Here is a 24955-nt window from a genome sequence, read left to right as displayed (position 1 = left end):
ATGTTGTTTCTTGTGTGTGTGGGAAAGATAATTCGAGGCGTTGGTTTCAAACAAAAGATCTAGCTAATTAAGAAAGGGATCTCGATCACGGTAAAGGCGCGAAAACATCTCTTTCGGTGTGCAGACATGAGATCGCGCGGCGGATCGAGTACTCATCACATGAGTATTTTGAGGGATCTACGGCGGGCGAAAGCCGTTCTCATCATGATAGGAGTATAAATGTCATTATCTTGCAAAGACTAGACTTACATATCCGATCGAAGTCCTACCCTTAAGATACACCCCCCAAATTCTTTTCATACTACGTAGTCCGGTCCTAAAATTCCGAGTTTCGAGATTTAACTTTGTCCAACGGTTAAACCCACAATATAAGGGGGTTGCGTATCCAGCCGATCATACCGTTTTAAATTTCTTCCAAATGCATATTCGATGATTCAAATTTTGCGGTATACATATACATAACCTCCGCATTATTCGACTACAGACTGATGGTGAAAGTTGAATCTCGAAATATACGAGCGACTTGTGGTTTATGGCCATAGGAAGCGGAATGGTGCTAGCTATAGTATCCATCACACTTGGAGGCATTAGGCAGATGGATGGATGGATCAAGCTAGCCACAAACCCTAGAAGAGAGGAGAGGAGCAGTAGCAAATTGGCATTGGGCTTTTGGAGGGATATTTTATGGAAAGAAAGTGAAAAAGGAGGGGAATGATGGCGCGAGGCAACAAGGGTGGACGGGAGGGATTTGTTTGGTGGGTGGTCGGGTCCCTTTCCCTCTTTCTTTTCTAGCATTGCGTGTGGGCCCCAGGGGGGTCGCTGTTCTGCTACGTCTTCTTCTTCTCCACCTCTCTCTCTCTCTCTCTCTCTCTCTCTCTCTCTCTCTCTCTCTCTCTCTCTCTCTCTCTCTCTCTCCCTCACTCACTCGCCACCACCTCCATTGCCCTCCCTTTCACCCTAGCCAGGCAGCTCGATCCTCCGCGGTTCATCGGATCGATCGCTGCCTAGCCTTGATGGTTGGATATTAATCTTGTTACTACCTTTAGCTGCCTGCCTGTCAACCGATCCATGGCGGCCATAGATTAATCAATCCTTGTGCTAAGCTTTTCCTTCGTCTGATCATCCTATCCCGTTCTGCCCCCTTACATTTATCAACCCCGTTCCCGTCCCGTTCCCCCACTCTCTCTCCTCCTCCTCCTCTCCTGCAGCCCCCTCCCCCTCTCCTCCCCGCAGCGGCTACCCGCTGAGCAGGATCAAGGGAAGGAGGTGGAGGAGGAAGAAGCAGCAGCCAACAATCAGCCAAGAACTCTGCTGGAGGGTGCATGCAGATCGATCGACCGACGAACACTTGCGGCTAGGCAGCAGGTATATGTACGACCGAGCTGATCCTTGATGATGTTTTCTTTTTCATGTGCTTCTGAGAGGAGCTAGCTAAGCTAGATTCATCCTCATCTCTTGTTGCTCTTAGTTTGTCTTGTTATTCTTCAAGGTCCGTGAGCTTTTTCTGATGTTGTTTGTTATTGTTGTGTTGTGCGCGTGCTCTTCCCTGTGGTCGTCGTCGACATTCTTCTTGGGATCTGAGCCAGACAATGAGTTATTAGGGATCAGAAAGGCAGATCAGAGAGACAAGCCTCGAGACAAAAAGCTCATCCCTGTCTACTAGCTATTGTATTGCTGCTCCCCTAGCTAGCTAGACAGATCTCTGGGTTTCTTTCTACAAGGTTCCATCACGCATCTCACTGATCTCCATTGATCAAACAAAGGTATAAAACCTAGACATATATTTCAGTTGTCCTGAAAACATGTCTTCCCTGGAACCCTAGATCAACTCTTATCTATATATGATATGATAAGTAGAGATGTTCTGTTTGACAGTACGTTAAAATTGATCACAGATGCAACATACTCCCTCTGTTCCTAAATATAAGACGTTTTGGTAGTTCGAACTACCAAAACGTCTTATATTTAGGAACGGAACGTCTTATATATACGAACGGAGGGAGTATATTACTAGCAGACTAATAGACGCAAGAATTTCATACATTTAATTGATTGCATCTTCTTCAATATGGACTTATCATTTGTCGAAACCTATATGTACACATGAGAGTAAATTTTTGTGTTGACGAAATCCAAGTTCAATCTAGCGCACATACATATATGGATATCATTTACATATTTGATTTCGAAACTTGTGTGAGCTACGAGCTTGCTATCACCTTTTATTTTCAGCTCCCCAATTATATATTGTGTTTGTGTGTTTTATTTTCTTGTGGAGGATGGATATAGTGCGTCTGTATGTTTTATTTTCTTGTGGAGAATGGATATGATGTGTTTTGTTCCGCTACATAATCTATGCTTGATATTTCTTTGTGCTGATAAGTTTGTACATATACATGTAAATTATTCTGGAAAGGGATCATATTATCATATATAACACACACTGATCGATGTATATCGTGTAAGTACATGCATGTTGAGATGATGTGTGTGCATGTCTACTTTATTTAAACTTGAAATTTTTGTAATTAAATGAGTAAGGATATACCCCTTCCGTTCCATAATTGTTGTCGTGGTTTTAGTTCAAATTTGAACTAAAACCACAACAAGAATTATGGAACGGAGTGAGTATATGCATGCATGTTCCCTTGCACATGACCATGCGTATTTTTACTTGCAACATTATACATACACATCCATGCACCATGGGTGCTAAATGTCTCCTCCAAATAGATCTTACAACTTAGATCTGATCCAGGCATAAAGCATGTGCACCAGAGCCAGCTAGCTAGCACATATGATCATAGATGCATGAGCACCTTGACTGGGACCTAAGCTAATACAAGTGCTTATATGTAAAAACTAATACAAGTGCAAATACAAGTAGCTAACTAGATCAGGGACAAACATACATACATGCATGTATGATGAGATCTACCTTTGAGCAGTAGAAGCCGGGGAACATTCCACAAGGTGCAATGAGTGGTGCCTCTCGGCATGTGTAGTATGCATGCGTCACACAAACGATCATGCTTTCCTCCAGCATTACCACTACTTTTCACCCGTCCATTATCACATGCACGCTTCCCACACAAGACACATCTAGGCATGCATGCTTGCCTGCTCGATCTCCATCGAATTCAGTTAAATTAACACAGGCATGCATGCCTACATGTATAGATGGGCAATATGTTTCCTGATCTGATATTTTGCTATCTTCTCTGCACTGCATGCATGCTTCGTTTTTACTCACACGCCACAGTTATGTAATTAAAAAGATTTCCGTACATTTTGCAGGCATAGTTATACATCGGTCAATTGAACGGACGACATGGGTAGCAACACACAGCCGCAGGTCCCTCCGGGTTTTCGGTTCCACCCGACTGACGAGGAGCTCGTGGACTACTACCTCCGCAAGAAGGTGGCGTCCAGAAGGATCGACCTAAACGTCATCAAGGATGTTGATCTCTACAAGATAGAGCCATGGGATCTCCAAGGTATATACATTACATGCACAATTAATTAACGAAGTCCAATTAAATGTACAATGACAACTTTTTTTACATTAAAATGTACAATGACAACTTAGTGTAGCCTTGACCACATAGTATGTTTTTGCTGATCTTCTATACCATTCATTTGTGTACAGAGAAATGCAGGATAGGGCCTGAGGAGGAGCAGAGCGACTGGTACTTCTTCAGCCACAAGGACAAGAAGTACCCGACAGGGACTCGGACAAACCGCGCTACCGCGGCGGGTTTCTGGAAGGCGACGGGGAGGGACAAACCCATCTATGCAAAGCACTGCCTGGTTGGCATGAGGAAGACCCTGGTGTATTACAAGGGCAGAGCTCCCAATGGCCAGAAATCCGACTGGATCATGCATGAGTACCGCCTCGAGACCAATGAGAATGGCCCTCCACAGGCAAGCTATAGCTATAGTATTCCACTTTACATACATTGATCTCTGTCCATCTTGACTCGCATACATATAAACCTGCAAGATGCTCTACAAATCAACATAGCCTAATTAATTTTCAAATTTTCAGGAAGAAGGGTGGGTAGTATGCAGGGTGTTCAAGAAGAGATTACCAACAACAAGAAGGGACCTAGACCATGATGCGCCATGTTGGTACATCGATGACGATGGGCCCTTCATGCATGACCTCAACTCTCCCATGAGAGGAATGCCGCCTCACCACAGCATGGCACTGCAAGAACAACACCTCCAGATGCTCAACAGCACCTACAAGAGGGAGCTGAAGCTGCAATACCAAATGCCAAACCATCATCATGTTCTCAACACCATTCCTCACGAGCTAGAGAGCCCTTCTTCCTTCCACTCTCTTTTGGTATCGCCAGACGATCACCAAATCAATGTGCACCATGCCCAGCACCACCATGTTCAACTTATTGACCATGCCGTCGACGACCAAGCTGCCACCGACTGGAGAGTTCTGGACAAGTTCGTCGCGTCTCAGCTTAGTAACGATGCGGCCAAGGGTGTCGATTATGCTCATGAAGGAGACATTCTTCAGCTCAACGAGAAGGCGCAAGAGTTGGCAACTGATTACGCGTCGACCTCAACATCGAGCAGTCAAGTTGATCCATGGAAATGATGAGCAGCGGCATCAATGGAATATACTAGCATCCCATCTATAATTATTATATTAAGGAGTTACAATAAGGATGATGATCATATATCAATTATTGGACAGATAAGTATTTTGAGTTACATAACGCCATGTAAATAAGACTATTACATATGCTGTGTGTAGTGTTGTGCTGCTTACGTGTTTCAGGGGCATTGTACTAAATATACAATTACATATCACACTGTGTTGCTATATATATGAAATAATATCATGGAGAATATAAAGGCTTCATGAATTATGATTTGTAAAAGGCAACACGGTTCAGTTATGTAATTTTAATCAGTTGGTCTTTCAACGAACTTGATAATGATATGTACAATTGTGCCAATATATATGCTCGAACACCGTAGCGACAGTGCTCATCTTTATAACAAGAGATTTATTTCTACATTTGTTGCCGTTAAGAAGATGTTTATACTCATAGCCTTACATGTCAGAGAACAAAAAAATTCAGCAGACTTAACCATGTACAGACGCTAAGAAGTATAAATGACAATGCGAAGATCTTCCAGTTAATCTAGCAAAGATTGTTCAGAATAACTAGATCACATAAGACAATAATATTACATTCAAATAAGTTAGGCAAAGATGTAAATAACGTAAACACTTAATCTTAAGAAGTATGACTAATCATTCTCCCTCTGTGGTCTGAAGGGTGAGCCATCATTTCTTATCTATGTGGATGCATGTGAGTATGCATTTAGTTCATCATCAGCTAATTCTTTTACAGAAAACAAAGGGCTATGGGATGAAGTATTTATGATTACATGCATGCTGTATATTTGATTGTATACGTATAATGGTAGCTAGCTTGCTTGAACAATGTGTGTTCACGAGGATCACCAAGAGAATTATCTAGGTCCCTGGAGTGCATATATATATATATATATATATATATATATATATATATATATATATATATATATATATATATATATATATATATATATATATATATATATATGGATGGGCCTGAAATATTAGTCTCACATGTTCTTCACATTGTTTTATCTAGTTCGATACAGGCTATGTTCTACTCTGCTATGATCCTACCTAAATAAATAAATAAACACTTATAGACCAAGCATTCTCTATGTCAAAGTCCTGCAATAACTCACAGAATCAGTGATGAAATGTAGGTCTCTGCTACGATTCTGGGTACTAGCAAATAACTGACGCCAAAAACATGTAGACAACAGAAAACTCAACATGGCGTCATAGTCGCAGGGAATGAGTAGTCTCAGAGCAGAATAAGAAAATTTAAAAGTCTGACCCGAAAGAACCAAACAACTTAGATCAACAAAGCGTTTAATTTCAATCATAAGAAACATATGTGGAGAAGAAAACCGACATGCATATGGAAGAACTTCTCCAGATCATGATACAGAACAGTCCGCTTATATGATGTTGGATAGGTATGCTAGAGAGAAGAGAACTAACTAAACTTGACATCATATATTTGACAGGGATGACCTATATACTTGACATCATATATATGTGTATCTGTGATAATGTCTTCAGATATAGCTCTGCATGGAAGGTAATGTTAACAGAATGACAGGTACCAAAAATCTTCTGTCCAACTAGTTATCTACATCACAAGTACTTTGTGTTCATAGGAACAGGATAGCTCTACCACTCAGGGAAAACAGTCACTCTTGTTTCATGAGACATTCAAACAGCAACTTACAAAGGTAAGAAATGGGATTAAAAAGCAAAGCATATAATCTAGGGCCCTGGGCTGGTCGTATACTGAGCCACAAAGGCGAAGTGTTTTTCGACAAAAAGAGCTACAGGTAAAGGAATGACTTTCTGGAGAAGAATGAAAAGAAAAGGTAAATGTCAATCACAAGCCCGGAGATATTAACTAGGCTAACCAACGACGTAGCAATAAGGGAAGAACAGTAATGCATATACGGAACTCACCTACCACAGATAACGCGCTGGTGATTATGGCCCAAGGATGACGCTGAAGCAGCAAGTAGATGACAGCATTAGAGACAAGAAAGCCCGGCCGGGATGAGATCGACAGCGACCCCTTGCGGCCTGAGTGGTACCGGCGAAGCAGGGAATGTATGCATGCTTCCCAGCCACTGCTTTAAGAGGATGGCAAACACGCATAAGAGCAGCAATGACATGCATGCCTCCCACCAACTTAGCTTCGGGCTGGCCGACTGCCTGCTGGCTTATATAGTGCATGCAAGAACGAACCCTATGCTTGACCGCAAGCCATGCACGCACCGCAATCTCCCCTCTCACCACTCAATGCTGCTCAGTTTGTGCGAAGCAGCGGGCATGATGGAACACATGCATGAAGCGTACTGACCGGAATGTCAGAGGAGAAGAAAGCGGGGGGAACACAATATGATATAATTATGCGCGCGTGTATGAGGTTGAAAAGAAGGTGTGGAAAAGGCAGGAACTCGAGAGGGTGAGACGAGGGGGGCGGGGCGGGAGGGAATAATTAAGTGAGGAGGGAGGGACAGATGGGCGATGGTGATGTTTGTTTGCAGTGGAAGATAAAATGATGCCTGCGTGAAAGCTCTCATGTGAGGACCCATCATGCACGCAGCAGCCCTTCTGTTCTATCTTCCTAATTAATCCTCCCTTCTACTATGCTGTTTTCACACTGCATATCTCTCGCGTGCAAAATATAATAGTGTCTGAACAATGATGCACACAAAACAAATAGAAAGGAATTGAGAAGCTATATGCAATGGAAGGGAAAACGATCCTGGTACTTACATCATTATTGTGCTCATCCCATGTGTACCACGGAATGATGAATGTGGCAGATCCACCATTTGCCAAGATCACCCCATTTTATTCCTCCAGTCTCAGTAATTAGTTGAAGCACTGAGATCCAAAGGGCAGGCCACCGGCCCAGTTCAGATGAAGATGCCATTTCCGCTCCTTGCTATTGTCCAGCTTGCTTCACATGATTTTCATTTGTCGCGGCCAAACAGCTTCAATGTATATCTGTAGAACAGCAAAAATGATGAAATATTGGAATATCTGATTCAAGAATCATGGATAGGGTAGAACTTAGAGAAAAAACAAAAGAGACAAAAAGTTCAACTCAATATGTTCTCTACCTGGGGTATGCGGGCCGACTGAAGCCAGAAGAACTAGCAAGCGATCCTTTCCGTATGCCATTAGCTTAGGTTAGTCTTAACTCCAAACTAGTAATAGCATGGTGCTATGATTGAGCTTATGAGCACATGTTCCCCTCACCTTTGACCAAAGCTTAAGGAAGAAGCTACCAGATTGCAAGCATACTCCATTTCTACTTTTTCCTGGGTGATGTCAAGCCCTGCATGCCTGCGTGAGTGCACATCACATTTACTATGTGTTTCCTTATGTGACACACTACAGAAAAAATATTGAGTAGAGTACATCTAAACGGTATGTTTACATATAAATTGCAAACATTGTTTGCTGTTATCAGGGTTTCTGAAAGCTTCGGTTAAAATGAAATTTGATATCATGAATGGTTAACTACAACAGCACAAGCTGAAATATCCTGTGTGGAGTTACAACAGTACTAGTTAAAAATCTGTCAGTGATTCGGCCAGATCGAAACCAGGCTGCCGGGATCGCGCTACCGTCTACAGTGGCAGCAAATGCAACAATAATTGCCTTTTGTTCCTTGCCAGGAAATTACCACGGCATGCCTACATACAGCGCCCAGGACCAAGCTGCAAATGCAGTACACTCATGAGTTGAGCTGGGCATAGACCCAACCACACATGAAGGCCATTGCCCAGCCAGGAGCAAGCAATAATATACTACTACTACCAAGGCAGGGGCAAAGCAAGCATATGCATGTGGTGTGGAGCCAACCAGCAAGCAAGGGGACAATGCTTCTTCCTCCAGTGATTGCTGTTTACTCCACCAGGGACCAAACACCCAGAAAAAAAGGCAGGGGTGAAGGTCCCAATGGAAAAAGGGCTATGTTGAGTTACTTTTAAGCATTGAGCACAGGTGTTTGTCTCTAAAACCCCAAGGTTTGCAACTTGCATACTTACTTTATTGACTTCTCGTGCGTGGTGCTGAACTTATCCAAACCTCAGAGTGGCAAATAAGATGTGGTTGCATAGCCAGTTGTTTAAGTCTATATGTTTCAGTTGCCTTGACAAGAGCTACATGCATAGCCTTTTCAATTTCAGGAGATATCAGATAAAATAGGACGTGCCTTCCGAACTAGATGTGCTAAACTTAGCTAGAGTTTTCTGCAGACAAAACTAATAATAATAACCATCAGCATTGCACAGCAGGGTTTAGTTGCAGCTAAAGTCATTAAATGAAAGGATTTGCTCAGGTCATAAAGTAGAAGACAAAATGAAGCAACCACAGTATTAAAACACATTCCTACGAGAACTAAGAGGGCATGTCAGTTACCTTGACATAGGGGAGAGGGGGAAGCAAAAAATAAGTCACCATTCGATCCACCAACAGTGCAAACAAACCTGACCAAGTACTAATAGCTGTATAAAAAAAACCCGACCAGCTAAGCACTTTCTATCTCAGCAAATCTTATTCTTCTTTGCTGTTGTAGTTGGTTCAAGTTATTGCAAGTTACATGATCGACTCCCTGTTATTAATACTTGGGATTTCATTTAGCACTTCAAATGTAAAAAAGATATATATGCAAGATATTTCATGTAGCACTTCAAACGTAAAAAAGATATATATGCAAGAGATTTCATTGAGCTGTAATTCAAACTGCAGACTAACTGTCACAAGATGTTGCATACCCTCCAGATTATAGGAAATTATAGGAAACAATATGTGTTATCCATTTATTCTTAATGCCCTCGGAAAGTTAAGCACTTCCATAGTTGCGTGACATTCGGGAACATTTTCACTCATCCGCCAATGTTTCCCAAGACACATCCTGTTGACTGGTAAATGGTAATACAACTGTCAAACTTTACAGCAGTTCTGGTTGTCAAAAGAAGCGAAAAGCTGCAATGTAAATAATTGTGGGAATATATTTTGTCGTCAAGAAAGGCTGCATAAAAAGGAGGCAATAAACAGCAGGTCAAACAGTTGCTGACACATCAACATTAAGGTTTTTGCAGCAAGAGTAAAGTATTTCGCAAATTGATTGCAAATTTGGACTTTGGACCAACCTGTAAAAATTCAGTCACCAGAGAAGGTAAAGGAAATAGTAAGAGAAACAGGGGAGCAATGAATCCAACAACAGCTGAAGCACCGTGCAAGGAGCATGATCAGAACCACCAGCCAACCTCATTTTATTTGTTTCCTTTTAGATCATAATAATATGTAAACAGAAACATCATAGAGAAAAGTGAGATGTGCTGTCGTACCTAACTGTGACTGATAAGGAAGTCAAACAAAAAGTTGCTGAAAGCCAAATATGAGGCTGAGATAGGCACTAGTTTCTGATACAATGAGGAACTTCTTTTCTTTATGCAATGACATTGCTTGCAAGAATTTTTCTATACCAAATCATTAGCAACTACTCCCTCCGTTCCAAATTACTCGTCGCAGAAATGGATGTATCTAGAACTAAAATACATCTAGATACATTCATTTCTGCGACAAGTAATTCGGAACGGAGGGAGTAGTATTCTAATATGCTAAAAAAAATGTTAGCCAGCCTGATTATCTTATAACTGAATTCACAGTACCTATACGGCAATCAAGACATATGAGTAGATCCTTAACCACACATATCTGCATTACCTGAAAATCTGAGATCGAAATGAAGGTGATCATGACTTCTGCTTATGCCTTCATAGTGGGCGCCGCACATCTGAAGCTTGCACCAATGGAGTTAAAGCATCAGGTTCATATCCTTGTCAAGTCATCTCAGAGTAGCTGCCTAACCCTTTCTCTCTTGGGTTCTCTTCCTGCAACAGAGGTCACTGAATATTGAACTATGGCAGTGCAACAAATCAAGCCCCACATCCCAGAGGATCCATCGACCCCCCTTGTATTGGAACAATCTGGGCAAGGAACAACTGAAAGGACAAGCTCAACAGATAACATTCATCCACCTCATGTCGATACTCGAATACAAACGAAACAAACAACCCTCAACAAAGCATGTATCCAATGAAAAAGGAAGCTACATCAAAATTGCTCAGAAACAGCCAGTTGGAGCAGGTAGCAGAGCTTTTCTTCATCATCAAGCTTATTACATTCCCGTAAATGGATACCCCAGGTTTAGTCTGGGCTAAAACGCATGCTGACCCGCGCTTTCAACAAACACGGTTCACACGGCATGGATGAATTCAGTACTTGTTTCGCCACGCGTGCCAGTTGAGCTTCAGCTGGTACCACAGAGGGGATATGCCATGGACTCCACTGGACAAGCGCGAGTCGAAGACATTGAATTCGCGGTGTCGCAGGGAATCCAGAAGGACTTGGGCCGGCACGGCTGGGAGGAGCACGGGGACCGCCTCTGCCGGCACAGACGTGGCCAGCTCCCGCGCCTTCTGCAGGTGAGCTTCGGCAACAGACGCAACCTTGAAAACTGCATCCGGGAACGCGTCGCCCATCCTGACCTCTGTCCGGCCACCCTCCCGCGCAAGCAGCCCGCACTCCTCGGCTACACTCGCCGGGATGTACGGTATCTTCCCTTGCTTGCTCACGTGGTGAGGCAGCGCCTTGAGCAGCAGCAGCAGCCCACTCGCCTTGCCGATGTGCGAGGCGGCATGGTCAGCAACAGTGGACTGTATCCCGCCGGCCTGCAGCGTCATGTACAGGATGGTCGACTGGGTGTCCTCCGCGTACCTCTCCAGCTCCGGGACGTTCTCAGGGATGGCGTCCTCGTCCCGGTTCCCGTCGTTGATCCTGGCATCCAGCGACCGCTTGAGCCAGTGCTTGCTGACCTTGTGCTCGGAGAGCACCGAGGAGAGCGCGAGCGCGACGGGGTGCTCGACCTTCTTGCCGGCGCAGACCTTGTCGACCACATCCTTCCACCAGAGGAGGCGCATGAGGCCCTTGCGGGGGTCGGACACGACGTCCATGGCCTTGGCCGTCTCGACGTTGAAGGCCCGGAAGGTGAACGCGGCCTTGCGCATGGCAGGCGGCAGGTGGAGCAGGCAGAGGTAGTTGTGGTAGTCGTAGCTGCGCACCTGCTGGACGCAGTACGAGAGGGCCGTCCGCAGGCTGCCGGTCGCCGCGGCGCCCCTGCTCATGGGTTCTGCGGCAGATGTGTATTAAGTTCCTGTAATGTAGAGGAAATGCAGAAGATTATCAAGCCAGATGTACTACCATGTATGACAGGATCGGTGGATGGAACCGCCGGACAGGTACTGGCAAAGCAAACTGGCAAGCAAAGCATAACAGCCTGATTGTTTTTGGCCTAGCAGTCTAAGAAAAGATGTGATTCACCTAACAGGGTAATATCATTATGTAGTGCTAGCCTGAATGAAAATTGCGTCGTGGAACTTGTGAAAATGGGGGCCTCTATTTGTATTTGAGATCCCGAAACTGGGTTCAGTTAGCCCACAATACAATGCAACTGGAACTGCTGTGCAGTCGGTTCTAGAATTGGCGTTGTCCTACATCACATGGTGATGGGAAATTGTGAGTTAGCAGCAAGCAAAGTGTCTACTCAGTAACAGGAATGGACCAATTTTGTTGGACTCGTTAGTAATCACTAGCAACCGGTTTCAGTAATGCAATACAGATAGCACTAGCAGAGGAGCTAGCTACAGATCCGTTGGGGGCGTTGGCCGAGGGCGGCGGGCCACCGAAGACGGCGGCCAGGTGCGGGGGGCAAGGAGAGGAGCGCGCGCCGGCGCCGGCCAGCGGCGCAAGCGGGAGTGGGGCGGCGTGCGGCGCGGTTGGCTGAGGGGAGGAGAACGGAGCCGAGGGTAGAAGCACGAGGAGGCGCGGCCCGGCTCGGCGAGGGAGAGGGGGAGGGAGGGACGCATACCGTGGCGGCGGAGACCACCGGAGCAGAGCAGAGCAGATCACGGTCGCCGGAGACGGGCAGAGGGGGAGGATTGGGGCTGGATGTGGCCGGCCGGCTGGACTCGGGCCTTTCGTGCGGGTCGGCTGGGCCGGTGATGGGCTCCGTCCACGGGCCCAGCAGGGGGAGCCCCACGTGGCGGGCCGCGCCTCCGCGGGGGCGTTATCCTTCGGGCGCCACCCGTTCCGTTCCGTTGGTTCGCGCCAACGAAGGGATGCTGCTGCTCCACGGCGCCAGACCGGCGCCGGCGGCCGCCGCCGTCCCGATCCCCTCCTTCTCCGCGGCGCCGGCGCCGTCTTACACCAGTAGGATCCCCATACCCTCCTCGTTCTCCACCGCGGCCCGCTGCTCCGTCGGCAACCTCTCGCCGGTCCAGTTCGAGCCCCTCCGCGCCGACGCCGGCCCCGATCCCGATCCCCCCTTCTCCCAAGACGGCGTCGGAGTTTGCGCGGCCACCGTCGACGGCGAGCAGCAAGAACACGAGCAGCAGACGCGCGACGGGGGGAAGGATGGGGACGACAAGGGGGGCGGCATCAACGTGCCGCGCCAGCGCTACATCGCCGTCCCCAAGGCGGCGCTGCTCGACGCCGCCCTCTCCCTCTTCCCCTCCCCGACCGCCGCCGAAGACTTCAGGCGATTCGCGAGGCCAGTACTCACTCCCGCGCCCCTCCTCCGCTAAAAAAAGATCGGCATGTGTAGATAGAATGGGGGGAACTGACACGGCCTTGCTGGTGCCCTGCAGGTGCTTGGACGCGGTCCTGCACGCGGAGCACAAGGAGACGCTCGAGCAGATGCGCGCCTACTACATGCTCCCGGACGAGGAGGACGAGGAGAAGGGGCCTGGCAAAGCCTCCGGCGGCAACCGGGCGTCGTCATCGATGAACGGCAGGGGCTCCGGGCTCTTCGGCATGTCCCAGGACGGCGGCGATGACGACGACGACAGGATGTCGTTTCTCTCCAGAAGCCTGGACTGGAAGACTCTGCTCGGCTTATCACCGGATCCAGCTCCCATATCTCCCACCAGGTACTAAAATCCACTCTAATCCTCTTTTGTTATTACACTTATATACTTGCTCAACCAATTGAAATTGGTACTGCCACTACTAGCTAGCTAACCATGGTTCTTGCTTGTGTGATGATCACAAAAAGGGTTGCCTTTGCGACCCATTTCCAGCGCGCCTTCATGAACCTCCTGCGCAACGCACAGTTTGAAGAGCTCTCTGCCCAGGACCTGCTCCTGACCTACTCCCTCAACAGCGATTACCTCCTGACGCTGCCAGTTTACGTCGACTGGAAGAAGGCAGCCGAGTCTAATGCCATCATATTCCGGTGAGTTTTAATTTGGTCCTGTGACTTTGTAGTCTGTTGCATATACGCAAAAGGGAAATGGAGCTCCTGTGGTACGACTAATTCTTGACCTTGGCAGGCGTGGGTATTCGACCGAGAGCCAGAAGGGCCTACTGTTGGTAGAGAAACTTGATTACCTGCAGTCGAAACTGTTGCAGAATATTTTCTTCAGCCTTTCCAAACCCTTGGGGAACCTGGGGAAATGGACCAATGAGGTCAGTCAATCTTCCCCTCATGACAGTCCATTTGATTGCATTCTGTATGTCTTGCTCACCTCTCATTTAATCACATTCCAACTTAACTCATTCAGTCGCACTCTGACTGAATTTAGTTATACATGTATTCCCTTAGATAGTTGTGAACTGCGCTGTCAAGAATATTCAACTTAGGATAGCATAAATATACTGTGGTAATTTATGCAGCGAATTTCCTAACATGGCTAAATAACGCCAAATACACTGATATTCACGTATTATTCTCTTGTCTGAACTCATAATGACTGCTATACCTGTCATTTCTATGATTCAGCATGACTGTACCGCACTCTTAGCTAATTGTATGTGATTATTTTAGTTCATACCAGGCATTGAAAAAATCGACAGGGAGCCCGGGATTTCAGATCTGGATTGACAAATTGAAGCTCTGGCTGAAAGAGCAGACTTATGCAGAGAACTCACTGTTGCTGATAGAAAACTATTCTCGGGGCAACCTTACGCCAGATCAATTACCAGATGCGGATCTTCCTATTTGGATTGCTGCACAGAGGGCAGTCTCTCGTTATGAAGGATTTCTTTCACCTGTCGGTCCTCGTGGCAGACTCCTAAGAAGAGTGCTTACATGGACAGGATTAATTCCTTCTCTACCAGAGGCAACACTGAAATCTGATACTGAAGCAAAACAATCTGAAGGCTATGTGAGGTTAGATTCCGAGTAGATGCTGGTTTTCGTATGCTATTTTAGGGGCACATCTTTGCTTCTGCTTTATATGAACTTAGGCAAATCTAGCATTAGTACTAGCGGAGACCAGGGTTTGACTGTAAGTATATAACCTCATAACCACTTGCTAATTATAAATTCTTATTTTCCTTTGCGTACATCCTTCTATGCCACAAGAACCCCAGAAGTATTGCTGTCACCCGTATTTATCGGTTTCTTTCTTTTCCTATGTATATTAGTATCGTTGAAATGCGATATAATCAACATTAAAATTCATACTACAGGGTTTTCCTCGTTTATTTGGGGTGCATATTTGGTACTTGACCGCTATATGTTTATGAATTTATGAGGTATATTCTGCTTTTGCTTCAGGCCAAATTTTCTGCCTAGAATTACCCTTGCAAACATATGGGAGCCAGCAAGCAGAGAAGCTTGTGACAACAATATTTGGGAGATAATAAAAGCTTCTTTTGGCATTTTATTTGCCAAGTCTACTCTCCAGGTATTTGGTATTTGATATCTGAACACCTTCTCTTACCAGTAGGTTATGAACATGACTATTTATATTATGATTGTGAAGTATTCACCATGTTGTGTGAAAAAGAGAGGGTAGAGTGGTTTGAAGCTTCGAGCACTATTATATCATCGAATCCTGCTTCATGTGCAAATAGAACTGGCTTGCACTCTGTAGTCTCATATATGACCATGAAGGACCTTGCGTGATGAAGCATAAGCATAAGAAATAATTAAATGTAAACAAATCATGGACACAACATTTTCCCCAAATGTCTGAGACATTTTTTCATTAGCTGCAAACTGACAATATTCAGATGATTATCTGTTATTCTCTTTGTACTTACCGTGGGTTTGGGATGCTCATAAGCTACATAAATGTTACTTTATCAAAATAGTCTGCAACGAAGAGACATAATTCCATTTAGTTATTTGCCAGGAACCAGCATTCGAAGAACTGATCATACTTTATTCCGATGATTCTGCTCAAAGTAATGAGAAGGAGAGCTCTGAGATGCAGATGCTGCCGCCGCAATTGAAAATTTACGAGAAAATACCCATCCCAGATCTGCCAGTAAGTGCATCAGTCTCATGGGCACATTTGGTTTACCTACATCTAAAGTACAATGCTCATAGTCTCTATCTATTATTAAGATGAAAAAATTGGACAAACTCTTCAATGCAGATTTCAGTACTGACAATCTGACGGTGCATCCAAAAGCCTATGCACTATTAAGAATATATTTAGCATCATAGTACTTTATATTTCGAGAAAACACAAGAGAAATGTATATCTTCTGCGTTAAGAGAATAGTGCTAAATATCATAGTAATTACGCTTGTCTACAGGTGGTTTTCCCTCACAAAAAGTTGTCATTCCGCATCCTTGATACAGTAATTCCCTCTTGAATCTTTTGTTTTCTCCTTTTCATTTTTCACTCCTGCACTTTGGGTTGTTGAGATAACATTTTCCTTAATACAGGTAAGGCTTGATATAGCTACCGTTATAGGATTGTTGGCATATGTTGTCAACTACAAATTTGAGAGTTTAGCCTCATCTCCGTAAGTATGTAGTTTGCATCAGTAATATTAGAGAATTATTTCTTATTTTCTCAAAACAAGTAACGTTGTTTGCATTTCTTCCATGGTATGTAATGCAGGTCAGCTTTCCTTCTTGATCTAGCTGCTTTTACTGCACTTGCAATACTCGTGTTCCGTGTGACTCTGGGATACAAACAGACCAGAGATAGATACCAGGTAGATCATTTATATTAATCTATATTTGCATAATAGTGAAAGTGTTTATATGGTTCGATTTGCAAAGGGGGACAGACATAGCTAGTATGCTAGTACTCCCTCCGTAAACTAATATAAGAGCGTTTAGATCACTACTTTAGTGATCTAAATGCTCTTATATTAGTTTACAGAGGGACTACTTGTTAAGCTTCATGCACTAGCCAACGCAACCAATAGTCCGAACTGATGGAAAGGGTTAGGAAATCCACATATACACTTCAACAGTACTGACTCATGAGTACATGCATAAAAACAATGATACAATTTTAAATGGCAAAGCTTGTTAAGTTAATGTCTTTAGGAAACCAAGGTTTTTATGTGCTTCTCAGTGCGACAGAAGATATAGTTTGTTTGACATCAATACCTCTTCTCAGCTTTTGGTCAATAAGACGCTCTACGAAAAGACATTAGCAAGTGGCTTTGGTTCAGTTTACTTTCTTCTTGATGCTTCCGAGCAACAACAGGTAACATTTAATGAACAGCCCAAAGCATAACTTTTATGCATTTTGACTCTCTATTTGAGCAAGAAAATCCCCTCATCTGCTCTTTTCGTACAGTATAAAGAAGCACTCCTGGCATATGCTATGTTACTTGGCAGAAATAAGGTATGCCTTGCTGCTTTTACTACTTGAGACTTGTCACATTTAATTTACTGATTCCTTGTCCTGATTCCATCCGTGCAGGTGTCATCTCGCGCAAGCATCAGGGATATGTGCGAACAGTTTATGTATGAGAAGTTTAATGCTAAGGTTGGGAGTCGACACCTTCTATTCATGTATTCTGCGGTTGTCGTGAAATCATTAAGCATGGTTCTGATATCCTTGTAGATTGAAATGCCTATCGACAAAGCTATGGAGACGCTGCTGCGGTTGGGTCTGGTGGTCGAGCTGTCGACTAACGGCAGCTCCTCCTCTGTAATAGCTCTTCCCTGTCCAGACGCTTACGAGATCCTCAAAAGCCGCTGGGATAGTCTGCTGGAGCATAAGACATAGCAAGGTTAGTAAAGGATTGTGTGATGGAGGATGCTCTTTGAACTGGAAGGGCTTGCCTAAGATTCATGCTGTATGTTCTGCAGGGTGATGAAACCTCGCTACAAATCGAGTTTTGTTTGTATAGCGGAAGGCAAAATCTCAGTGTAGTCAAGTATGTGGCCTCTGATTTTGCTTGATCTCTCCAAGGTGTACACCGGAGAAGTTGAAGGAAAAATATTCTACCGAATTTCACAAAAAAAAAGGCACTTCTGCATTTCCAACTTCGAGCCAAGGAGAATAGCAGTTGTTGATAGACAATATGATCTCTCTGTGTGCAGACAAGTGGGAATTTCTAGGATATGAATTTGTGCATAAGCTCAGTCCAAGATTTGTATATATTTTCGAGGTATATCTATTTATTCGGAAAATGTTCAGCGTGCCATACATGCCACAAAGGGGAATTTACCGAGAATTACGCATGGTTTTTGCCGGCTGATAGATGATCTGGTTCCTTTTTTATCTGTTGAGAAGAGAAGGTTAAGCTCCTGGTCTGGCGATGCTAATTGGCAGTCACCCGCCAGTTAGTCCCTCAGTGGGCCATTTCCGACCAGGTGTTATTTGCTTTTTGGGAAAGTCATCCCTTGGTCAAACTTTCCATTAACTTCTGGAAAATCCAGCTCCAAATTTTCGAATTTCTAGAACTTGGGAAATTTTAAAACTTGCAGTAACTCAGACTTGAGGAATTTGGAACTTTCAGAAAATTTCAAGCATCCATAATTTCCTCTCTAAGTTTCATTCAGATGTGAATGTCCAAGTTGTGCATTGGAGAAGTTGAAGGAAACATACTCTTGTGAATTTTCCAGGAAAAAAGGAGACTCTTCTGAACTTGTTTTTTCAAGGGAAAACAGTAACTATCCTACCGCTTGTAAATTTTCAAATGTCTGTACATGAAGGTAAATAACAAAAGATAAAAATAGAGAGCCTTCAAGGCTTGAGCCATGCTTGCAATTCATGATACGATTTAGTTGTTGCACCGTTTATAACTAACCATGGCAAGCCCTGCTTTTCAAATTCCCCTGCATCTATCTGTACAGGGAGGTTCGGCTGGGTTTCTTGTGCCCCAAATGGCCCACCCAACTGATAAGAATAGCCAGCTACCTAACTGAAGAAAGAAACAACATAAATTCAGATCTGAAAGAGGTGTCATGATTTAGATGTGCAATAAAAGAACTACTGTACTCCCTCTGTAAACTAATATAAAAACGTTTAGATCACTACTTTAATTATTTAAACGCTCTTATATTTCTTTACGGAGGGAGTATGTTTGAACATGTCTTGGGATGCCAAGTTGTTTTTTTTGAGGTAAAGAAGAAAAATCATTTAGTTGTGGCCACCCCTTTTCAAAAGCCGAAATTATTTTTTATAGGGATCGGGGCCCAGCAGCGAAGGGAGAGGGAGAGGCCCAGTTCTAAGGATAGATCTGGAGCCCCGTTGCCCAATCCCCCCCCCCCCCCCCCCCCCCCCCCCCCCCCGGGTCGCGTCCAGGTCTTCTTCCTCCTCTCAATTGCTCCTCCCCTAGTCCACGAGCAAGTCTGCAAGTGCATGAGGTGAGTCCCCTCCCAAATCCCCATCTCCTTCTATTTTCTCATAGATAGATTCTTTCTCAAATCCAACAGCAGCAAGTAGATCTGCAGCCTATAGCAGCATATTCTCCAGCAACCCAGCTGCTGAGAGCGACCATGGACCTCGCGACGGGGGCCATGGGCAGCCTCCTCCTCAAGCTTGGCCAACTCCTCACGGAGGAGTACAAGCTCCAGACGGGCGTCAAGGAAGATGTTGAGTATCTAGAGAGAGAGCTGGAGAGCATGCATGCTGCCCTCCGCAAGGTTGGGGGCGTGCCGCGAGACCAGCTCGACGAGCAGGTCAAGCTCTGGGCCAACCAAGTCAGGGACTTGTCATTCAGAATGGAGGACGTCGTCGACAAGTTCCTGGTGCGCGTCGAGGGAGCTGAGCCAGCCATCAAGCCACACAAACTCAAGAAGCTCATGAAGAAGATGGGGAACTTGTTCAGCAAGAGCAAGACTCGCCATGAGATCTCTGATGAGATCAGAGACATCAAAGTCCGCGTCAAGGAGGCGGCTGACCGACGTGATAGGTACAGGGTCGACGACGTGGTTGCTAATCCTGTTGGCGCAACCACGGTTGACCCTCGCCTATTGGCTTTATACAAGGACCAGAAAGAGCTCGTTGGTATTGATGATTCGTTGAATGAGCTAACCAAGATGATGAGTGATGGGGATGCTGATGCGTCCAAGCAACTCAAGATACTCTCTATTTTCGGATTCGGAGGCCTTGGCAAGACAACTCTTGCCAAAGCAGTGTATGATAAGCTTAAAGCGCAATTTGATTGCTGTGCTTTTGTTCCGGTTGGACGGAACCCTAGCGTGAAGAAAGTTCTCAATGACATACTCCTTGAAATTGACGGCCAAAAGTACCCGGAGTTCGATGAAAGACAGCTAATCAACAAACTCCAAGGATTACTCGAGAACAAAAGGTACGCACCCTTTTATGTAGTTTCAGATACATCAAATAGTAAATGGGGGAGAATAGCGTCAATCCTGAGAAGAAATGAGTAGAACAATTGGTTTGAGACATATTATAAGATGAGGGTTTCGATGTCCTATCATCACTCTTGTGTATTTTGCAAAAAATGTGTACTTGTATGCGCATAATAATGTATTGTATCAAGGTTTTTCTACTCGCGCATAATTTGGGTTGGACTTCCGTCGAATCTTCATCGTTGTTTCATATATTCTAGAATTTCTTACAATTGATGTCAATTCAAAAATATATCTAATAGTTGAAAGAATCTAGATTGGGAAATGTGTTAATCAAAACTATAATTTTGGACGATGAAATGGAATTAAACTCCGCACTTGCATACATGTCTCTCTCCTAGCCCCCTCCATGTCCTGATTCAACAATGCAACTTTAGATTCCTCAACAAGTAGGCTAACATGCATGCATCCTCATTTTAAAGATATTTTGAATACTTAGGGGCCCTATAAAATATTTCCACTAATCTGTTATATCCCTTGCGCTATGGATGGCAATGACAGGTACTTGATTGTCACTGATGACATATGGGATAAAAAAACTTGGGAGCTGGTCAAGACCGCTTTGGTGTGTAACAATTGTGGAAGCAGGATAATCACAACTACTCGTACACTCGAAGTTGCCACAATGGCCAGTGAAGTATACAAGCTACAACCACTTTCTCTTGATTTATCCAAGGATTTATTTCATAGAAGATTATCTTGTGCTGCAATAGAATGGAATAATCATCTTCCAGCAGTGGTATATGATAAAATTTTACATAAATGTGGTGGTATACCATTGGCTATAATCACAATAGCTAGTTTGCTTGCTGGTAAACCTGTGGAGTTTTGGTCTAAGGTATACACTTCAATTGGTTTTGGGCATGAAGAAAATGAAGACGTGGAGAACACGAGGAAAATACTTTTATTTAGCTATTATGATCTACCTTGTCACCTCAAGACTTGCTTATTGTATCTGAGCATATATCCTGAAGATCATCTGATCGAAAAAGATAGTTTGATATGGAAGTGGATCGCCGAAGGTTTTATCCATGAGGAACCAGGGGTAGGACTATTCGAGATTGGTGAGAGGTACTTCAACGAGCTGGTGAACAAAAGCATGATAATGGCGGTAGAGGGAGATGAGCATATTGGCATCATAACTGGGTGTCGTGTCCATGACATGATGGTTGATATGATATGCCTATTGTCGAAGGAGGAAAAGTTTGTTACTGTATTGGATAGTAAGGAGCAATATACAACTTCACATTGCAATGCTCGTAGGCTAGTTGTTCATCGTAGAGCCCAGCCCCTGGCTAGCACGTCAACATTACAAGCAAGGTCATTTAATGCCATGTGCAGTGTTGATTTGTTGCCATCACTTTCATGCTTTCAAGTTTTGCGTGTCCTAGCTTTGGAAGGCAATGACACTTTGGATAAGTGTAGCTATAAGCTTGAGCATGTTGGAAAGTTAGTTCACTTGAGGCACCTCAAACTAGGGAGGATTGGTATCAGTGAGCTCCCAAAGGAAATAGGACATCTGAAGTTGTTGCTGGTATTGGACTTGGGTAGAAATAGCATAAGTGAACTTCCAGAGAGTATTGGTCGATTAAGTGAACTGAAGTGCTTGAACATCTGCGAAACAGACATTGAAGTGCCATACTGGATCGGAAATTTGACATCTCTGGAAGAGCTGTGCCTAGGACGAGTTCATGGGCACTCCAACTTTGTGACAGAGCTGGGCAAGCTGACAGAGTTGAGGAAGCTCCACATTTTTAAAAGCGTATATGTATATGGTGGTAGCAGAATGAATAGTTGGGCCGAGTCTGTAGCCAAACTGAGCAAGATCCAAGTCATAGACATTGATTTTTTTCTCGGGTGTAGAGATTCCAGTCACGAAGAGAACCCCTGGGAACGGATTGTTCTGTCTCCACAAATACGTGTTCTACACATGTCCTACCTAGAACCTGGGATGGTGGCGAGGATCAATCCCTCGCTTCTTCCGAACCTGTCCCATTTAAAACTGCATGTATGCAGTCCAGAACTGGAGGTCTTTGGAAGTTTTCGAGAGCTTGTTGCCCTCAAGCTGGAGACGGTGTCAACTCTCCACCATGACACCATTGGTGCGTTCCCCAAGCTGAGGTTCTTCAGGACAGAAGCAACGCTTGACTCGTTTCAAGAGGGGGATATGCCGGTCCTTGAATCACTCCAGTTTGAGGTGGTAGCACAGTCCAGTGATGATGGCATTAGCTTTGGCTTTGACTTTGCTAGCCTAGGGAACCTCCCTTTGCTTAAGCGAGTCGTCGTCACTTTATATGCCCCTCGTGCGGACGTGGACCAGAAGAAGGCTGAGAATACGGCGAAGCGTGCAATGGATATGCTTCCCAACCGTGTCGAGCATTCTATCATACCAAGGGCTACAGAGAACTGGCGTCGGAGGTAACCAAGTGTATATTTATTTATTCCTCAGTGCTCATCTCCATGGGCAGCGCTACCCGTGTATCTCACAGATCTCCTTTTCCTTTTTTTCCCAGATTAAAACATCGATTGAGCTAATCTAGCCATACAACTCCACCTCCACGAAACAAGGTACGTACACTCCCTATATATCTAAGTAGAGTATTTATCTGCACCTTGTTTTTTTTTTCTTTTTAGGCAAGATTAAATAAAAGGAGCTGCCAATCAACTGTAAAGAAAGCAATTACGAATCTGCACGCACGATACATCTATTTTTCTCATCATTTTAAATCAATGAAAGAAAATAACATGCTATGACAAAATAGCGTGGCCCTTAAAATACGCTATTAGAGAGACATTGTACATCGATTTATTTAGCGAGATATTGCTCAGGACGCTATAGCGTGCTATTTTTTCACTGTTTTAAATAGTAACCATTGATACTCCACAAATACATTTTCTGAGAGTTACTCCATTTATGCAGGCGGGCAGCAGTGTTAACAAATCACCGCAGAAAAAGAAAGGGGATTGGGAGGCTTCCGTTTTTTTGCTCTATTTATTGTCTTTTAAGCAAAGGAAAAAAACACAAAAAACATCTACTTATTTTACTATCTTTGCAAGAAATGGAAAAGCCGCACAAACTAAAAACAAGTGTTTTTTTTGCTATGTTCTCTTTTTTTAGCAGAATAAAAAATTAAAAAAATGCTTGTTCGTTTTACTGCCTTTTGTAATAAAAGAAAATGAAAATCACAAAAAAAGATTGTTTCTCTGCCTTTTGTAGTAATGGAAAAAACAGACACAAAAAAAAGTTTGTTTTGAGGGTTGAGTAGTCTGTTGCTTCGTTGTTCACTGACAAAAAGAATTCTAAAAGAGGGTCTTGGGGTTTTGTTACCATTTATTTGGCATGTGTCGTTTGGGTTTGTATCCTGGGTCTTGGTTTTGGAGGTCGTGCTTGCGCGTGTGTGTGTCTTGTTCTTTGGAATTTTGGTTTTTGATTTAGGGGGTTCGATGTGTATATGGGGGTGTGTGGAGTGGGGGTGTAACTCCGCCTATGCTAAGATGATGTTGCGCTTCATGTTGCATAGCCGGTCTCAAGCCCGGAAAAAGGAGGAGGGGCCAATCTTTGTTTATTATGAAATTGTGTGACCATCTTATCTTCTTATGGTTGATTGTGCCCATTACCTGTAGCATTTGGAGAACCAAAGTATGCAGCTGGTTTTTGGCATTTCCCTTTTTGCCTCTTAGAGTTCCATTTCCATTTAGTATTATTTTTCTCTGACGGTGCAGCTATATCCTGGCTGCCATCCACACCCATCTCGTACATGATATGTCCAGCAGATCTAACAGGCGAAAAAGGTATCAGCTATGGCATGTTTATGTATGAAAAATGTGATGTAAAGGTGAGGAGTCAGTACCTTCTGTCTGAAGTTTGATTCATGATTTCATATCTGGATTGACAAACTGAAGCTCTGGCTGAAAGAGCAAACTTATGCAGATAATTAATTCACTGTTGTTGATAGAAAAGTACTCTCTTTTTTTGCTAATAGATAGAAAACTTCTCTTGGGACAGGCTTACGCCAGATCAATTACCAAATGCAGATCTTCCTACTTGGATTGCTCCACAAAGGGCAGTCTCTCGTTATGAAGGATCTCTGCCAGAAGCTACGCTAAAGTCTGATATTGAAACAAAACGCTATGTGAGGTTAGATTCCGAGCAGATGCTGGTTACCTTCTGCTATTTTAGAGGCACATCTTTGGCTTCTGATTTATATCAGCTTAGGCAAATCTAGTTCATTAGTACTAGGGGAGACCAGGGTTTGACCATGAACCTCATTACCAGTTGCTTATATAAGACTCCACGGTTCACATTCTCATTTTTCATTGCGTTCCATGCCACCAGAACCCCAAAAGTGCTGATGTCACCCTTAATCCCTTATTTATCGGTTTCTTTCTTTTCCTATGTGTATTATCGTTGAAAGAAGTGTGATATAATCAAAATTAAAATTGATACTATATGGCTTTCCCTGTTTATTTGTGGTGCCTACATTGGTACTTGACCACTATATATTCATGAATTCATGAAGTATAGAAGCTGGTACCTCTAGTCTTTTTATTAGCCTTTGACTGGGGAATCAAAGCCAGCAATTTTCTATTCTAAGGATTATGGGAGTGTGGGGTTGATTTAGAAAATGGAGATGTGCGGTAGTTGTGTACTTGCGTTAAAGGTTCAGCTT

The 24955-nt window shown here is 44.0% G+C and overlaps 4 protein-coding genes across 9 annotated transcripts; 3 read left to right on the top strand and 1 right to left on the bottom strand.

Moving 5' to 3' along the window:
• Positions 1–916: 916 nt before the first annotated feature.
• On the top strand, positions 917–5537 carry LOC109745828 (NAC domain-containing protein 7). Its single transcript, XM_020304936.3, has 5 exons — positions 917–1365; positions 1587–1763; positions 3298–3497; positions 3650–3924; positions 4049–5537. Exons 3-5 carry the CDS (start codon positions 3332–3334, stop codon positions 4616–4618), a joined length of 1011 nt encoding a protein of 336 aa, XP_020160525.1. The 5' UTR covers positions 917–1365; positions 1587–1763; positions 3298–3331; the 3' UTR covers positions 4619–5537.
• A 5108-nt stretch (positions 5538–10645) lies between these two features.
• Positions 10646–12701, bottom strand: LOC109745826 (uncharacterized). The gene is made up of 2 exons (XM_020304934.3): positions 12570–12701; positions 10646–11855 (listed from the first exon to the last, which is right to left on the bottom strand). Exon 2 carries the CDS (start codon positions 11824–11826, stop codon positions 10918–10920), a length of 909 nt encoding a protein of 302 aa, XP_020160523.1. The 5' UTR covers positions 11827–11855; positions 12570–12701; the 3' UTR covers positions 10646–10917.
• Positions 12702–12774: 73 nt separating this feature from the next.
• LOC109745795 (uncharacterized) lies at positions 12775–18095 on the top strand. 2 transcript variants are annotated; one of them, XM_020304909.4, is made up of 15 exons: positions 12775–13250; positions 13348–13629; positions 13755–13934; positions 14032–14167; positions 14536–14870; positions 15261–15390; positions 15841–15975; positions 16250–16294; positions 16383–16462; positions 16561–16657; positions 17071–17160; positions 17254–17301; positions 17380–17445; positions 17524–17692; positions 17772–18095. In XM_020304909.4, exons 1-14 carry the CDS (start codon positions 12820–12822, stop codon positions 17686–17688), a joined length of 2220 nt encoding a protein of 739 aa, XP_020160498.1. In that variant the 5' UTR covers positions 12775–12819; the 3' UTR covers positions 17689–17692; positions 17772–18095. The 2 variants fall into 2 exon arrangements, with proteins under 2 accessions (XP_020160498.1, XP_045087734.1); XM_045231799.2 differs by lacking the exon at positions 16250–16294.
• Positions 18096–19089: 994 nt separating this feature from the next.
• On the top strand, positions 19090–23479 carry LOC109745824 (disease resistance protein RGA5). Of its 5 annotated transcripts, none has more exons than XM_040396737.3 (5): positions 19090–19274; positions 19384–20221; positions 20787–22703; positions 22799–22853; positions 23206–23479. In XM_040396737.3, exons 2-4 carry the CDS (start codon positions 19407–19409, stop codon positions 22818–22820), a joined length of 2754 nt encoding a protein of 917 aa, XP_040252671.1. In that variant the 5' UTR covers positions 19090–19274; positions 19384–19406; the 3' UTR covers positions 22821–22853; positions 23206–23479. The 5 variants fall into 5 exon arrangements, with proteins under 5 accessions (XP_040252671.1, XP_073361016.1, XP_073361017.1 ...); XM_073504915.1 differs by having other exon boundaries at positions 19099–19274; positions 19354–20221; XM_073504916.1 differs by having other exon boundaries at positions 19099–19274; positions 19347–20221.
• Positions 23480–24955: the final 1476 nt, after the last annotated feature.

The sequence above is a fragment of the Aegilops tauschii genome, chromosome 7, assembly GCF_002575655.3.
Source record: "Aegilops tauschii subsp. strangulata cultivar AL8/78 chromosome 7, Aet v6.0, whole genome shotgun sequence".
Taxonomy (NCBI): Eukaryota; Viridiplantae; Streptophyta; class Magnoliopsida; order Poales; family Poaceae; genus Aegilops; species Aegilops tauschii.
Note: the sequence above shows the minus strand (reverse complement) of the source record. Positions and strands in the feature narration are given on the sequence as shown.